The sequence below is a fragment of the Schistocerca cancellata genome, chromosome 5, assembly GCF_023864275.1.
Source record: "Schistocerca cancellata isolate TAMUIC-IGC-003103 chromosome 5, iqSchCanc2.1, whole genome shotgun sequence".
Lineage (NCBI taxonomy): Eukaryota > Metazoa > Arthropoda > Insecta > Orthoptera > Acrididae > Schistocerca > Schistocerca cancellata.
Window position 1 is genome coordinate 544,207,280 of NC_064630.1, and position 18,751 is coordinate 544,226,030.

The 18,751-nt window shown below is 39.3% G+C and overlaps 1 protein-coding gene across 1 annotated transcript in view; it reads right to left on the reverse strand.

Moving 5' to 3' along the window:
* Positions 1-18,751, reverse strand: part of LOC126187945 (very-long-chain enoyl-CoA reductase) — a 50,042-nt gene that overhangs the window by 27,939 nt on the left and 3,352 nt on the right. The window contains exon 3 of the mRNA XM_049929320.1: positions 9,012-9,325. Within this exon, the coding sequence (XP_049785277.1) occupies positions 9,012-9,325 (314 nt within the window). The remainder of the gene's footprint in view (positions 1-9,011; positions 9,326-18,751) is intronic.

Here is an 18,751-nt window from a genome sequence, read left to right on the forward strand (position 1 = left end):
GTGTCCAGTCGGATTGGGCAAACTTCCAGTGTCGCGGGCGCATATATGGCAGTTGTGGCTGCAATCGAAGGACACATGGAAAGTGGTCACTCGAGTGTGTATCAGCAAGGGCAAACCATTCGAAGCGCCGAGCTAGCGGAACAGTACTGACCGGGAGGACCAAATGAGAGATATTTGTTGTGGAGGCAGACAAAAATGTAGGGTCCTCAGTGTTGAGGCAAACTAGATCCGCTTGGTGGAAGACGTCTATCAATAGTGAGCCACGCGGACAAGGATGTGGAGATCCCCAAAGTGGGTGGTGGGCATTGAAGTCCCCAACCAGCAAATAGGGGGCGGAAGCTGACCAAGAAGATGAAGGAGATCAGCTCGTGCCATTGGTGTGGACGATGGAATGTATACAGTACAAAGAGAGAAGGTGTATCCAGAAAGGGAAAGACGGACAGCGACAGCTTGGAAGGAAGTGTTCAGGGGATTGGGTGATAATGGAGAGAATCATGGAGAAGAATCACGAGTCCTACATGCGCTGGAGTGCCTTCAACAGAGGGGAGATCAAATCAGACTGACTGAAAATGGGGGAAAAAGCGGTCGTGGGGACGCAGCTTTGTTTCCTGAAGACAGAAGATGACCGGTGAGTAGGTTCGTAAGAGGATCGACAATTCATCCCGATTGACTTGAATGCCACGGATATTCCAATGGGTAATGGACATAGGGTGGACACAAAATGGAAGAATGTGACCAAGGTTGCCCTCAATGACTGCTCAGAGCTTGCGACCGACAGCGTGGAATGGCATTCAGCCGAAGGCAGAAGATCCTGATCCATAGGTTGTTCAGGAGCAGCTCCTGGCACCAGCGATCAGCCGGTTGATCGGCCGCCAGGTGCTGCTGTAGATGAGACATGCTGTGGCGGAGAAGGAGAGGAACTGGGTTTCTTATTAGCCTTCTTGGAAACAGGATGTTTAGATGACGGAGGAACCGATAGTTGTGAAGTTGGGGTACATAAAAAAATCTTCACAAGTAGGCTCCTTTTTGGAAGTCCGGGTTTCTGACTTTTGGGCTCGAGATTTAGCAGAACCCAATGAAGGGTGAGCCATAGAGTGAGCAGGTGAGAGTGGGGAGGTTGAATGGGCGATCTTTGCGCTGGCTGATCTGACAACCGTGGCACTAAAGGTGAGATCACAAGTCTGCGTGGCTGCCTCATTTGTTGGCCAAGGAGAGGCAAAGACAGTGCTGTATTGACCTGTCTGAGGCACAGTGGGCTTTCGACTGGCGAATAATTTTCGAGCAACAAAGGTCGACACCTTTTCCTTCACTCTGATTTCCTGAATGAGCTTTTCTGTCTTTAAAAATGGGGCAATCTCTAGAGGAAGCAGCGTGGTCACCCATACAGTTGATGCAACGAGGGGGTGGAGATGGACAAGCACCCTCATGGGCATCCTTGCCACACGTAACACATTTGGCCGGATTGGAACAGAACTGGCTGGTATGATTGAACCGCTGACACCGATAGCAACGCGTAGGGTTTGGGATGTAAGGGCGAATGGAAATTATCTCATAGCCTGCTTTTATGTTCGATGGGAGTTGAACTCTGTCAAATGTCAAGAAGACAGTATGGGTTGGAATGATGTTCGTGTCAACCCTTTTCATGACTAACAGCTGTTACGCCCTGGTCAGACAGGTAGTGTTGAATTTCCTCATCGGACAATCCATCGAGGGAGCGCGTATAAATGACCCCACATGAGGAACTTAAAGTGTAGTGCGCTTCCACCCGGACAGGGGAGGTGTGTAGCAGTGAAGTACGGAGCAATTTTTGTGCCTGGAGGGCACTGACTGTTTCTAACAACAAAGTGCCATTTCGTAATCTTGAACAAGACTTAACAGGACCCGCAATTGCGTCGACACCTTTCTGAATAATGAAAGGGTTGACCGTGGAGAAGTCGTGACCTTCGTCAGACCGAGAAACAACAAGGAACTGTGGCAACGATGGAAGAACTGTCTGTGGCTGAGACTCATTGAACTTACGCTTATGAGCAGACATAGTAGAAGATGAGGAAACCATTGCGGAAGTATACCCCATGATTACCAGCATATCCGATGGCGGGCTCCTCCCTTGTGGGGGCCCTCTCTGAGGGCACTCCCGCCTTAGGTGATTGTTCACACCTCCAGAGAAACGGACTGAGGGACCAATCTGCACTTTCGGAAGGTATCAGCTCGTGTAATCACCCCTCCCTGGGCCTGGCCGTTACCAGGGGGTATGTACGTGTCCTACCCGTCTACCCGGGGCGGGGAATTAAGCGTTACCCCGTCACCGGCTACGCATGGAAATGTGTGGGTCAGCCTTCAGACACGCACAGGGAGGAAAAAAGAGAAAAGGAGGAACAAAGAAAGGGAAAGGAAAGAAGAGAGGTCTCAAGCACCGCAGCGGAGAAACGGGTAAAGAGAAGAAGTAAGGAAAAAGAGAAGGACAAAGGAAGGACGAAGACTTGCAAGCAGAGAAAGTGAAGAATGTGTTACATTTTCGAGCGTCCGTCTCCGGACGTAGGCACAAAACATACTCCCAGAGGGGGAGAAAGGGAAGGAAAGAGGCGAAGGTGAGGGGGGTGGGGGCGAAGATGGGGGATGGTGAAGGATGCAGAAAAGGAAGGTATGCAGCCCGGAAAGGAAGGAGGGCCACATTAGCTCGGGGTCCCATGCTCGCTATACACGTATCCACAAAAAAGTTGTGGAGCCCCTGGGGGGATTCACTAGGGACTGAGCACTAACTTTGGTGCAACTAACAGCCTTTACGTATGACCAAAATTTCTTTTCCATTGTTTGACAAAATTTCTTTGGGTTTGTGAAATATCATTTGACAATATTCTGCTGCAGTAGTCATCAAAACCATCACACATTGCTCCCTTGACAGCCAAACACGTTCCATTCAGCATCTCTGTAGCTGTAGTCCTATGACTTGTTTTACACCTATTGTGCAGTAATCGCTGTTCCTTTACAGGTTTCTTTAAAGTGACTATACCATAGAGAGTCCCACCCATTATCAATTATTCTACTGGGTACATATCTATCCAGTACATGGTCAACTATTCTTTTAAACTTGAGCTATAGTTCCTCACTGAGATACAACACTACTAACCTTTTATCTAGTTTACTGTAGATATGTATCTTTCTGTTTGTTTTAGTTGTCCTTTTGTACTTTGGTAATCACTTTTGTCAGAATGCATCATGGTCGCTGATACCAGTTTCAATGTGGACATCCTCAAAAAGGTGAGGTCATTTTGTGGCCATTAGATCCAATGTATTTCCATCATGAGTAGCATTCCTAGCTATCTGTTCTAGACAGTTTTCAGAGAAGACATTTCACAGGATGCCATCACTGGATGTCTTATGCCCACCACTAATAAAACTACAATTTTTCTAATTAATTGTTGGACTATTAATGTCCCCACCAATGATTACTGTATGATTGGGGAACTTAGTTACAGGTGAACTGAGATTTTCTCTGAAGTTTTTGGTTACACCTGGAGATAAGGCTGGTGGGTGATAGAAGGATCCAACTATTTTATGCCCATTGTGCCTATCTGACTCAGTGCCTACATCATTTAGTGAGTAGCAATCTATCCTTTCCATATTACTGTTAACGCAATGCAGAGTAGTGTAAGGGTTACAGCATGGATGAGTCATACATTTACAGCATGAGTAGGTGTCTGTAATAGTTAAAGTAACATGTATACATCTCATATTGCAACGAATACAAGTGTCTAGTGAAAGTCCTATCGATGCTGGTGTTGCTGAGTGCTGTGGCAGGAATCGTCATGGGCACAACACCAAATTGTGTGAGCATGAAATTACTCAGCACTGTTTTATCACTGTCAATATTAACATTAAAGTCTCCTGTGAGAAAGGGGGGGGGGCAATATGAGACAAGTCTCCCAGATTCTTGCTGGCTGCTGTATGCCAGATGGGCCAGCCCTCTGAACTGCCGTCCCTCCTACACTCCCATAGCTCTCCCATCTGCTCAAGACTGGATTTTTTTTTATTCCTTGGACTCCCATTGATGTGAGCTTTCCTTTCACATGCATTTTCTGTAATTCCGAGCACATTTCCCAGTTGTACAAGACGATACCTTTTCATTATTTTGTAATTTTTGTTTAAAGCAGGTTTTCACTTATATTCCATCAGTATTTTTATTGTCTCAGTTTGGATGTTAAGTACTGTTCTGCAAACTTTTCACAGTGCCACCCAAATGAATTTCCTAGTTCAACGTATTTCCACACTGCACCAATTTATAACTTAACACGCCTATACTAGTATAACAACATCACAGGTAATAAAAATATTGTGCAACAAAAATGTACGGACATGATCTGTCAGCTGTCAGCTCCAGCATTGTACACACATTTCAGTTTCAGTTAGACTGATTAGCAAATACGCACTTGAATGGCAAAAAATTGGAAGAAAGCACAGCTCACACCCCTCTACAAGAAGGGTAGAAATGGTGAATCACAGGAGGACTGTCCAATACACCTGACATCAATTTATTGTAGAATCTTGGGGGAGGGAGGGGGGGGGGGAGATATCAGTCTTAAGGCACTGTTGGCTGAGAGACTCCAAGGGGTATGTTCAACCACCCAGTTAGGTAGGTTTTCTCCCACCACCACAATGGCACCTTTCCTTGTACATGTGGGGAAGTTGTGTCCAACACATATTTTGTCATTGTATGCGAATGTAATGGATGCATATAATGTGGTGTTATGGATGTTTATATGATGATGAGAGAAGGGAGAGAGTGAAGTCCAGTGTTGGCACCTCGCCTACTGCTATTGAGTACCACCAATGAGACTGCCGAGCTTAAAGTCCCCACCTGATGGACAGACCACAGCCAACAGTGTCACATGAGCTCACTTCATGAGAGATTGCAGAGATATTTGGAATTTAACCCAGGATATTGGAGCAAAGTCTGGTGACCAGGGACTCACCTTCTGGATATACACAGACACTGAAAATTTCATTCATGATTTCAGACTGGCTTATCTCTGAATCAAGCCCCACTACACAAACATGCATTGGTGACATTGGCTACAGAAGCAAGTTCAATAATAAACAGAATGACCACCTCTAAGACAACCACCACATATTCCAAAAACATTGCTTATAAAACCAAACTCACTTTTCTCATATGACATCCTGGTACACAGATCAAGTCAGTCTGGTACATATAGTATTTCTTGACTAACAGGAGGTATGTGAAGCAGTACCATAGCTATACACAGCTTATTACTGAAATGGAAGTACAATTGTATGGTGCATAAAGTGAAATTTGTGACTGAACTTATTTCTTGGTAGGAAGGACAGAGCATGTTATCTCTGATAGAATGCCATTGACAGATATAGGTGTAACTTCTGGAACTGCCCCATGGAACTGTTTTGGGACCCTTGCTGTTTCTGTTGTATAGTAATGATCCTGCACTGAACCTCAGACTCTTCATTAATGATGCATTGCATTTTTCTATAATCTACTATCTGAAAAAAAAACCTGCACACACATTCAATCAGATCTTGATAACCTTCCAAAGTGGTTCAAAGAGTGGCAATAATGTACAACTGTGCAGTATCCTATGATTAAAGTATTAATGAGTCCCAATTGGAAGCTGTCAACTCATACAAATACCTGCGTGTAACACACTCTAGGGATATAAAATGCAACGAAAGCACATGCAGGTAAAGCAGGTGACAAACTTTGGTCCAATGGTAGAATACCAGGGAAATAACATCAGTCTACCAATGAGATTGCTTACAAATCACTCATGCCATCCATTCTACAACATTACTCAAGTATGTGGGACCTGCACAAAATAGGACTAACAGGGGATATGAAATGTACATGTTGAAGGATAGCATGAATGGTCACAGGTTTATCACACCCCGAGGAAGGTCACAGATACGCTGAACAAAGTGAAATGGCAGACACTTCAAGATAGACACAAACTATCCTCAGAAAGCCCACTTGCAAATTTCAAGAACCAGCTTTAACTGATGAATCTCTAAAGATACTACAACCATTTTTGTATGGCTCCCCTACAACGAGCAAAGACAAGATTAAACTAGTGTTTTGCTTACAAATCACTCATGCCATCCATTCTACAACATTACTCAAGTATGTGGGACCTGCACAAAATAGGACTAACAGGGGATATGAAATGTACATGTTGAAGGATAGCATGAATGGTCACAGGTTTATCACACCCCGAGGAAGGTCACAGATACGCTGAACAAAGTGAAATGGCAGACACTTCAAGATAGACACAAACTATCCTCAGAAAGCCCACTTGCAAATTTCAAGAACCAGCTTTAACTGATGAATCTCTAAAGATACTACAACCATTTTTGTATGGCTCCCCTACAACGAGCAAAGACAAGATTAAACTAGTGTTCTCTTCCTGCACTCCATATGTGAATGGAATGGGAGGAAGCACTAATAACTGATTCAATGGGAAGTACCCTCTACCATGCACTTCACAACAGTTTGCTGAGTATGTCTATAGATTTAATAGGTTGCTCCCTACTACACGTGTAACAGGCCCAGTAAAAATTATAAGTGTGGATCACACTGCACAGAGACTACTGCGAGGAAATAAGACGTGGAGGGAAGCAGAACCAACTAAATCTTACACTGACGGCATAATTTGGGTTTTACAGTTTTAAGAAATACCAGGTGACAGCTCTTTTTTTCTATTTCCAAGTCAATGGTGAAGCAGACAAAACCAGTAACGGATCAAGAATTTTCTCTTTACTGATCTTCCAACCCTGTTCGAGTTTAAACCATCAAAACACACAAGTGCAGTACAAAGTAAACAAATATTTTCAGTTGGTCTGCCCACAAATTATTTTGCTTTGCCAATACGATTTTAGGAAAAGTACGAAAAGTTTTATCTTATTTATGACATTTATTCAAAGAAAATTATACATATGAGGGTTGTACCAAAAGTAAGTTTCCCAATGAGCTACAGCCTCGAGGGAAGATGTTGGGCTAAATCGGGCAACAGTGCCGTGCGCAGAGGTTCCCCTAGTCTCGAGCCCACATGTCCGCAATTTGCTGCATCGCTCAGTGTTGTCTTAGCAGCCATCAGAGATGGAAGTGTTGATCGCCGCTCCCACCAAGTGTGAGGTTCGAGCAGTTATCCGTTTCCTCCACCCAAAGAAGTTACTGCCCATGGAGATTCATTGGCAACTGACTGAGGTTTATTGTGAAGAGTGCAGGGCTTTTTCTGAGGGTTGCACAGAAGTTCATGATGATGAATGGAGTGGAAGACTGCCAGTTTTGGATGCGATTGTCCAGAAGATCAACAGTGAGCTGCTCAAAGATCAGAAGGTCACTGTCCATGAACTTGTTGAAGGCATTCCTAAGCTTCCCACAGCACTATTGAAAGACCTTTAACAGAAACTTTGGGTTATCGAAAAGTGTGTGCTCGCTGGGTCCCATGGATGCTGACTGACGGACACAAAGAGCAACAACTTGACTGCTTGCAAGTTTCTTCAACAATGTGAAGGGGGAGGCAACAAGCAGAACGTTAATGGACTATCATTATACCCCCGAAACAACACAACAGTCTCATCAGTGGCGTCACTCCGGTTCACTGTCACCAAAGAAACTGAAACAAACGCAGTCGGAAGGAAAGGTTATGGCGACTGTGATTTGGGATCGAAAGGGGGTACTCCTCATCGATTTCATGCAACCCGGGAAGACAAACTCAGACATATATTGTGAAACATTAATCAAACTTCAGCAAGAAATCCAGAATCACTGGAGAGGACAACTGATGGAGGGAGTAGTGCTGCTTCACGTCAACAAAAGACTCCACGTCATTCAAACACAGGAGCTTTTGAAGAAATTTGGGTGGACTGTTATGCCCCATCCCCCATAAACCCGGATTTAGCCCCAGCGATTATCACCTCTTCCCCAAGCTAAAGGAACACTTTGGTGGCAAACGCTTCAAGAGTGACAAAGTCCGAGCAGAGGTCACACACTTCCTCAACGAGTTCGCGGGAGACTTCTGCGACTTCGTAATACAAAATCTGGAGCACCATCTTCAAAAGCGTGTCAAAAAAGGAGACTTGAAAAATAGACAAGTGTAAGCTTTTGAACGATGTATAAATTAATAATGATAAACAATGTTTTCTATTTGTAAAAAATATGGAAACCTTACTTTTGGTACAACCCTCTTACATTATTATGCACCTTATTATTCACTATACATAACCAGTTCTTTTTTCTAGGAAGGTATCCGTAAATATTTTTTCAGCCGACACCAACTTTTGGCAAAAATGCAACACAGCATTATCATCAAATTTGTAGCATATGTAGCCACTGCTTTATTGGGGTGATGATTTTCAGCATACAAAGCAGCCTTCTTTGTATCTTCTTAACGGAGTTAGTGAAAATCATTCTCGCCTTCTCACGAAGTTAATAGTGTCACCTTGCAATTGCTTTTCATTTACCCATATGAGGAGCAACCTTTCAACATCGTCCAGAATATGAAACTGCTGTTTAGATATTATTGTCACTCCCTTTTGAAGCATCTATCTGCTTAATATTGTCCTCATTCTTGAGGACAGCGCAAATAGTTTATGCAGACCAACTGTATGTGCGTGCTGAATCAGCAACGCTCACAACCTGTTCGTATTTTTCAACGATTTTACGCTTCATTTCTAAGGTCTTTTCTTTCTCTTAAGGTCATCACCTTGTGGCTTTATCTTCGGGGACATTACTGTGAAAGTTATTACAATTTGCACACAAAAAACACTGTGTGAACACAAGTTTAGAAAAATGTTGATCACAAGCTGCAGTAAGATGGTATCAGAAATGAAACTTTACAAGTTTTTTTTCCACTCAGAATTGGTGATATAGTAATAATTTTGTAAGTCCTTTCTGCCTGTTAAGTGTTAAGACCAAGTAAATTACTCTCAAACCAATAAAGACTGAAATAAAATGAAAATTTATATTGTAATAAAATACATACTGAACTACAGGATGTGGTTGTAGTGCTGCAGCATCTGAACCATAGAACAGCCATGGTCTCTGATAAATCCACAAATAAACTGCAAGTGGACCAGCATACTCTGCTAAGAAAACCGTTTTCCACCCTATTTGAGGCCCAAGATCTTTTACGTACAGTTTAGATCCATTCCCTAATCCCAATGAGCTCACAGTCTCTTCATCCTTCAATGTCTTTCCCTTTGGTTCAAGTCTGACTGACTGCCTATCAGGGTATAACTTTGGCCTCAACTCCTCAATCTGTTTCTTGATGTTTCTTATGTTGCTTGATGGACTCACCTGAAATTTACATTAATTTGTTTATAAAAAATTTACATGCTGATAAACAATAAACTATCAAAAATATTCTTTGCATTATAATGACAGCAATATATCAATAAAATATGAATAACTTTGCTTATTGAACAGTTAATAGACTTTGCCTCTGTTGTTCATCATGGACAGGAGACATCGGCTAGTTAAGTAACTTTAAATGTCAATGAAATTCACCAACAGCCGTTTATCTTATGATTTTATTTTATTTTATTTTATTTTAAAGGCCACCAGTTTCAGCGTTTCACTGTGCCATCTTCAGGTCCCATATGTATCTCTCCAAACAAACAAAAATGTCATACAGAGCCATAATCTCTGGATGTCGTGAATTCAATCGTTACACTAGTGTTTCAGTGAGTTGCTATCAAGTCTTTATATGAAACACTAGTGTAACAATTGAATTAATGACCTCCAGAGATTTATGGCTCTATATGACATTTTTGTTTATTTGGAGAGATGCGTATGGGGCCTGAAGATGGTGTAGTGAAGTCACGAAACTGATAGCTTTCAAAATAAAATAAAATAACATCTTAAGATACAGGGCTGTTGGTGAATTTAATTGACATTGACAGTTAACACACTTATCATTTCATTCAAGTTTTTCTGATGCATGTAAATAACAGTAATTGTAGAAAACAGATTCCTCAAAAGTCTTACCAGTACATGTGAAATCGGGGTCATGACATGCCAAATCAACACAGGAAAGTACAATTTTCAACCCAACCATGTCCAATTTTTGTCAACTTTGGTGTGTTCATCGCACACACTGCGGGAATGAAAATTGCAAATTTTAGAACTAAAATGTACAACAAAAGTAATGGCTGTCCTGATTTCTAAAAATGCACGGAAAATTCAACTAACACTGTTGACACAAATGGCTGTAACTTCTGTTCTAGTAGAGACAGAACTATGAAACAGGTAATTTTGGAAAGAGCTAGGAACAAGCTTTCAAATGATATCCAACATGGCAACATTGAAACAATATACATGAGTAAGGTCAGTGACTTTGATCCTGAATGTCTCAAAAAATATCTTCAAAATTTTTGAAAAATATTTGCATTTTCATGTTGCACTGCACAACATAGTAAAAAAATAAATTCGGGATGCCATCTGGATTAGGAGATACAAATTAACACGTACAGTAATGTGATAGAATAAAAGTGTATAAATTGAATGCAAACTGCAACTAAATGACAAAGTATTGAAAACATGTTAACAGTTAAAAAGATGATGTGATAGCAACGCACAGTAGGTAACAATATGAACAAGCCAGTAACAAGCTGTTTTATTATTCACAGGGAAAATGTGTTTTTGTCGATATGATGAGGAATGACAGACCACAAAACATGTGATAGATGTAGTAAAAATATGACACACAAACAATGCCTGTCACTAAATCGACTACACAGACAGGAATTCCAAACCTTCATCACTCCTCTGGCATGTCAGACATGTCTGTTGTCCTACACATTGCTTTACTTGTATCAAATGACTGTGTGTAATCCCTTGGCAAATCCCTGGTGAAGAAGGGGGTAGGGGGAGGGAGGGAGAGCTACTGCAAAGTAAATATGAAAAAAAATAGAGAGGGTGAAACAAATGTGGGATCTGAAATTATAATGCAAGTGAAAGGGAAATTCAGTACTAGCACCATAATCAGTGAGCAGATCCAAATGTTGACACTTCTTCCAAAAGTGTTAGAGCATTCAGAGAACTAAATATGGCTTTGGAGCCTCAAACTATTTCGTGAGAAAGGCAAAACAATTAGCCAAAGATGTGGTATATCTTAGTAACTCCTAATCTGTGACCTAAGTGAACATGTTAACTCTATGACCAAATTCTACAACAGCTGCTGTTCGCTGGGAAAAAAGATTTTGTTCTTCTCAAGGAAAATGTTTCCAGGGTTCATAAATAGAGATTACTGTTGTAAGGAAACCCGAATGAGCTGTATCAAGCACTAAGATAAACATCGAGGCCTTGAAAGAAGCATTATCCAAAATTTGCCAGTTATGGTCCAAGAACTGTTTTCTGTCTGGTGCAACTGGTACTGACAGTTGTGTATTTGCAGTATTCACCAAATTGTGAAGCTCATGTTGGAAGGTTACAGATTGAAAGAGTTGACATGTGAAGCCCCTTTCTACTTAACATGTACACAGTATTGCCAAGATCAACTGCCATCTCGCACAGCAGAAGTAATATGTCAACATATGAGAACTGCACAGGTACAGTGTCTCATGAGATACCCAGGAGAGCTGTTTGATGAAAATGGAATTGATGAAACAACATAAAAACTGTGCACATATACAACAACTCCCTCACTCTTCTATCTTCTGTGGAAGAGGTGGAGGGGGCTGCTCTGCACTCCTTTGCAACCACCCAATTGTCTGAATTTCTTCATCAGCTGGAAGACACTTTGTGACAATGGACACGCTGTTGAAAGATTTTGCAGAGAATTTGGCATTTACATTGCAGGATGAGAGAGGTACCACTGGAACATCACACAGGCCACCATTCATCCATTTGCTATTTATTATAGACATCCACAATATCATGCAGTTGATTACATTTCCTCTGAGTGTTCAGCCTATCCAACATCATTTGGTAAACTTCACGATCTCATTTTCATAGAACACTCAGGTACATTTACTACTTTTCAGATGGTGCTGTGGCCCTTTACAAAACCCGCAACCATTTTGCAAACGTGTCTTTTGATCAGATTGTTCAGTGTGGCATTTCCTTGTCACACCGCAAGGAAAATGACCATAATAATAATAATAATAATAATAATAATAATAATAATAATAATAATAATAATGGAGGCCCGGGAAAAGAATAGGCCTCTGGTATGTTCTGCCAGTCGTAAAAGGCGACGAAAAGAACAAACCACTAGAAGGGCTAACCCCCCTTTTAGTGTGATTACTTGGTTCTGGACAAAACTAAAGAAGCCTCGGACAAGCGCCGTCATGGTCGGGGACGACGCTTGAACCCTATGCCCGCCCACAATGGTAACGACACTGCTAGCCAACTGGAAAATGATTTAAATCCAAATAGAGGTGTTTTGCAGGATATGCTTCCTGCAACCACCCTAGAAGGAAAACAAAGACAGAGGATGAGATGGTCAGATGAAGTTAATAGACACCTCATGTTCTGTTATTACCAAGAAACAAACCTAGGAACCAACACAACTGGATACAGATCACAAGTATACACAACATTTATTACCAGATACCCGGAATTAAAATTTTTAACAGAACAACGACTAGCTGATCAGATCCGTGTAATAATAAAAAATAACAGGATACCCCAGTCGGAATTAGAAAACATATACCCCAGTCGGAATTAGAAAACATCAAACAAGTACAACAAATACTGGAACAAAATAATGTGCAATCAGAAGAAGAAGAAAATACAGTAATGGACTCAAACATCCCAGAGCAAACAAACAAAGACCAACACGCATCAATTAAACAATCAGAGGAAAACGAAATCTTAACACAGCCACCAGAACAAGCACAAATAGAACACGAAGAGACACATGTGTTAGATATAGAAGAGAAATTTCAGCTGACATATATAGAATACAAAGGCACAAATACAGACATTAGACCATTCTTGCATAGACCGCCAAATAACCCACAAGTCGAAACAACAATAAAAACTATCAACACAATCATACACAACAAAATAAATGAAAATACAACTATGGAAGAGTTAAAACTACTGGTTTATATAGGAGCACTCACTACACTAAATATACACACTAGGCAGAGATCAGAACAAACCAACACACAGAAGAAACCCACAAAACCAGCATGGCAACACAGGCTACAGATCAGAATAGAAAAATGAGAAAAGACATCGGACAGCTAACACAATTTATAAGAAATGAAAATATCAGACAAAAAACGAAAAAGGTTAGGTAAAATCTCACAACAAGAAGCAATAGAGCAATTAGATGAAAAAAAGCAGAAATTACAAGCATTGGCCAAACGACTTAGAAGATACAAAAAAAGTGAAAATAGAAGGAAACAAAACCAAACATTCAACACAAACCAAAAGAGATTTTACCAAACAATGGATAACACACACATTAAAATAGACAATCCACCAAACATAACAGACATGGAACACTTCTGGAGCAACATATGGTCAAACCCGGTACAACGTTAACAGGCATGCATGGTGGATACAAGCAGAAACAGACACATACAAGATGATACCACAAATGCCTGAAGTGATAATTTTGCAACATGCAGTCACCCGAGCAATTAATTCTACACATAATTGGAAAGCCCCTGGAAATGATAAAATAGCAAATTTCTGGCTAAAGTAGTTCACCTCAACACATTCACATCTAACTAAATTATTTAACAGTTACATTGCAGACCCATACACATTCCCTGATACACTTGCACATGGAATAACCTATCTGAAACCTAAAGATCAAGCAGACACAGCAAACACAGCTAAATATCGCCCCATAACATGCCTACCAACAATATACAAAATATTAACTTCAGTCATCACACAGAAATTAATGACACATACAACACAGAACAATATTATTTGAAGAACAAAAAGGCTGCTGCAAAGGAGCACGAGGATGTAAAGAGCAACTGATAATAGATACAGAGGTGACATATCAAGCTAAAACTAAACAAAGGTCCCTACACTATGCATACATTGATTACCAAAAAGCCTTTGATAGTGTACCCCACTCATGGTTACTACAGATATTGGAAATATACAAAGTAGATCCTAAATTGACACAGTTTCTAAACATAGTAATGAAAAACTGGAAAACCACACTTAATATCCAAACAAATTCAGATAACATCACATCACAGCCAATACAGATTAAGCGTGGAATATACCAAGGAGACTCATTAAGTCCCTTCTGGTTCTGTCTTGCTCTGAACCCACTATCCAACATGCTAAATAATAAATTATGGATATAATATTACTGGAACATACCAACACAAAATCTAACATTTGCTATACATGGATGATCTAAAACTATAGGCAGCAACAAATCAACAACTCAACCAATTACTAAAGATAACAGAAGTATTCAGCAATGATATAAATGTGGCTTTTGGAACAGACAAATGTAAGAAAAATAGCATAGCAAGGGAAAACACACTAAACAAGAAGATTACGTATTGGATAACCACAGCGACTGCATAGAAGCGATGGAAAAAACAGTTTCCTATAAATATCTAGGATACAGACAAAAAATAGGAATAGATAATACAAATGTTAAAGAAGTACTAAAAGAAAAATATAGACAAAGACTAACAAAAATACTGAAAACAGAATTGACAGCAAGAAACAAGACAAAAGGTATAAATACTTATGCTATAGGCCTACCAGTATTGACCTACTCATTTGGAGTAGTGAAATGGAGTGACACAGACCTAGAAGCACTCAATACACTTACACGATCACAATGCCACAAATATAGAATACATCACATACATTCAGCAACAGAAAGATTCACATTAAGCAGAAAGGAAGGTGGAAGGGGATTTATAGATATAAAAAACCTACATTATGGACAGGTAGACAATTTAAGAAAATTCTTTCTAGAACGAGCAGAAACTAGCAAAATACACAAAGAAATCACTAATATAAATACATCAGCTACACCACTGCAATTTCATAACCACTTCTACAACCCTTTAGATCACATAACATCAACAGATACAAAGAAAGTAAATTGGAAAAAGAAAACACTACATGGCAAGCACCCGCATCATCTAACACAGCCACACATAGATTGAGACGCATCCAACACATGGCTAAGAAAAGGCAATATATACAGTGAGACGGAAGGATTCATGATTGCCATACAGGATCAAACAATAAACACCAGATATTACAGCAAGCATATTATTAAAGATCCCAATACCACAACAGATAAATGCAGACTTTGCAAACAACAAATAGAAACAGTAGATCACATCACAAGCGGATGCACAATACTAGCAAATACAGAATACCCCAGAAGACATGACAATGTAGCAAAAATAATACATCAACAACTTGCCATAAAACATAAACTAATAAAACAACACGTTCCCACATACAAGTACACACCACAAAATGTACTGGAGAATGATGAATACAAATTATACTGGAACAGAACGATTATAACAGATAAAACAACACCACATAACAAACCTGACATCATACTCACCAATAAAAAGAAGAAATTAACACAACTAATTGAAATATCCATACCCAACACAACAAATATACAGAAGAAAACAGGAGAAAAAATTGAAAAATACATCCAACTGGCTGAGGAAGTCAAGGACATGTGGCATCAGGATAAAGTTGACATTATACCTCACAATATCCACCAGTACATCAATGCAATACAGCTACATCCGAACATATATATACAACTAGAAAAATCTGTAATTATTGATACATGTTCAATTACCCAAAAGTTCCTAAATGCAGTTAAAAGGAAGTTACGCTTGATCAAGGTCCGCGTCACTATCCATTTTTGACCAGACATAACGTCTGAGAATAGAAAGAAATAATAATAATAATAATAATAATAATAATAATAATAATAATAATTATTATTATTAATAATAATAATAATAATTATTATTATTATCTTTTTGACTTTTTTTTTCTCAGACTTAAGTCTGGTTAAAAATGGAACGTGACGCGGACCTCGGTCAAGCGGGACTTCCTTGTAACTGTATGGTATATGTTATATTGCATTTAGGAACTTTCGGGTAATTGAACAAGTATCAATAATTACAGATTTTTGTAGTTGTATATATATGTTTGGATGTAGCTGTATTGCATTGATGTACTGGTGAATATTGTGAGGTATGACTCCTGTAGTTGATAGTATAATTGGGATAATGTCGACTTTATCCTGATGCCACATGTCCTTGACTTCCTCAGCCAGTTGGATGTATTTTTCAATTTTTTCCCCTGTTTTCTTCTGTATATTTGTTGTGTTGGGTATGGATATTTCAATTAGTTGTGTTAATTTCTTCTTTTTATTGGTGAGTATGATGTCAGGTTTGTTATGTGGTGTTGTTTTATCTGTTATAATCGTTCTGTTCCAGTATAATTTGTATTCATCATTCTCCAGTACATTTTGTGGTGTGTACTTGTATGTGGGAACGTGTTGTTTTATTAGTTTATGTTTTATGGCAAGTTGTTGATGTATTATTTTTGCTACATTGTCATGTCTTCTGGGGTATTCTGTATTTGCTAGTATTGTACATCCGCTTGTGATGTGATCTACTGTTTCTAGTTGTTGTTTGCAAAGTCTGCATTTATCTGTTGTGGTGTTGGGATCTTTAATAATATGCTTGCTGTAATATCTTGTGTTTATTGTTTGATCCTGTATTGCGATCATGAATCCTTCCGTCTCACTGTATATATTGCCTTTCCTTAGCCATGTGTTGGATGCGTCTTGATCGATGTGTGGCTGTGTCAGATGATACGGGTGCTTGCCGTGTAGTGTTTTCTTTTTCCAATTTACTTTCTTTGTATCTGTTGATATTATGTGATCTAAAGGGTTGTAGAAGTGGTTATGAAATTGCAATGGTGTAGCTGATGTATTTATATGAGTGATTGCTTTGTGTATTTTGCTAGTTTCTGCTCGTTCTAGAAAGAATTTTCTTAAATTGTCTACCTGTCCATAATGTAGGTTTTTTATATCTATAAATCCCCTTCCACCTTCCTTTCTGCTTAATGTGAATCTTTCTGTTGCTGAATGTATGTGATGTATTCTATATTTCTGGCATTGTGATCGTGTAAGTGTATTGAGTGCTTCTAGGTCTGTGTCACTCCATTTCACTACTCCAAATGAGTAGGTCAATACTGGTATAGCATAAGTATTTATAGCTTTTGTCTTGTTTCTTGCTGTCAATTCTGTTTTCAGTATTTTTGTTAGTCTTTGTCTATATTTTTCTTTTAGTTCTTCTTTAATATTTGTATTATCTATTCCTATTTTTTGTCTGTATCCTAGATATTTATAGGCATCTTTTTTCCATCGCTTCTATGCAGTCGCTGTGGTTATCCAATATGTAATCTTCTTGTTTAGTGTGTTTGCCCTTGACTATGCTATTTTTCTTACATTTGTCTGTTCCAAAAGCCATATTTATATCATTGCTGAATACTTCTGTTATCTTTAGTAATTGGTTGAGTTGTTGATTTGTTGCTGCCAGTAGTTTTAGATCATCCATGTATAGCAAATGTGTGATTTTGTGTGGATATGTTCCAGTAATATTGTATCCATAATTTGTATTATTTAGCATGTTGGATAGTGGGTTCAGAGCAAGACAGAACCAGAAAGGACTTAATGAGTCTCCTTGGTATATTCCACGCTTAATCTGTATTGGCTGTGATGTGATGCTATCTGAATTTGTTTGGATATTAAGTGTGGTTTTCCAGTTTTTCATTACTGTGTTTAGAAAGTGTATCAATTTAGGATCTACTTTGTATATTTCCAAAATCTGTAGTAACCATGAGTGGGGTACACTATCAAAGGCTTTTTGGTAATCAATGTATGCGTAGTGTAGGGACCTTTGTTTAGTTTTAGCTTGATATGTCACCTCTGTATCAATTATCAGTTGCTCTTTACATCCTCGTGCTCCTTTGCAGCAGCCTTTTTGTTCTTCATTTATAATTTTGTTCTGTGTTGTATGTGTCATTAATTTCTGTGTGATGACTGAAGTTAATATTTTGTATATTGTTGGTAGGCATGTTATGGGGCGATATTTAGCTGGGTTTGCTGTGTCTGCTTGATCTTTAGGTTTCAGATAGGTTATTCCGTGTGCAAGTGTATCAGGGAATGTGTATGGGTCTGCAATGTAACTGTTAAATAACTTAGTTAGATGTGAATGTGTTGAGGTGAACTTCTTTAGCCAGTAATTTGCTATTTTATCATTTCCAGGGGCTTTCCAATTGTGTGTAGAATTAATTGCTCGGGTGACTTCATGTTGCAAAATTATCACTTCAGGCATTTGTGGTATCATCTTGTATGTGTCTGTTTCTGCTTGTATCCACCGTGCATGCCTGTTATGTTGTACCGGGTTTGACCATATGCTGCTCCAGAAGTGTTCCATGTCTGTTATGTTTGGTGGATTGTCTATTTTAATGTGTGTGTTATCCATTGTTTGGTAAAATCTCTTTTGGTTTGTGTTGAATGTTTGGTTTTGTTTCCTTCTATTTTCACTTTTTTTGTATCTTCTAAGTCGTTTGGCCAATGCTTGCAATTTCTGCTTTTTTTCATCTAATTGCTCTATTGCTTCTTGTTGTGAGATTTTACCTAACCTTTTTCGTTTTTTGTCTGATATTTCATTTCTTATAAATTGTGTTAGCTGTCCGATGTCTTTTCTCAGTTTTTCTATTCTG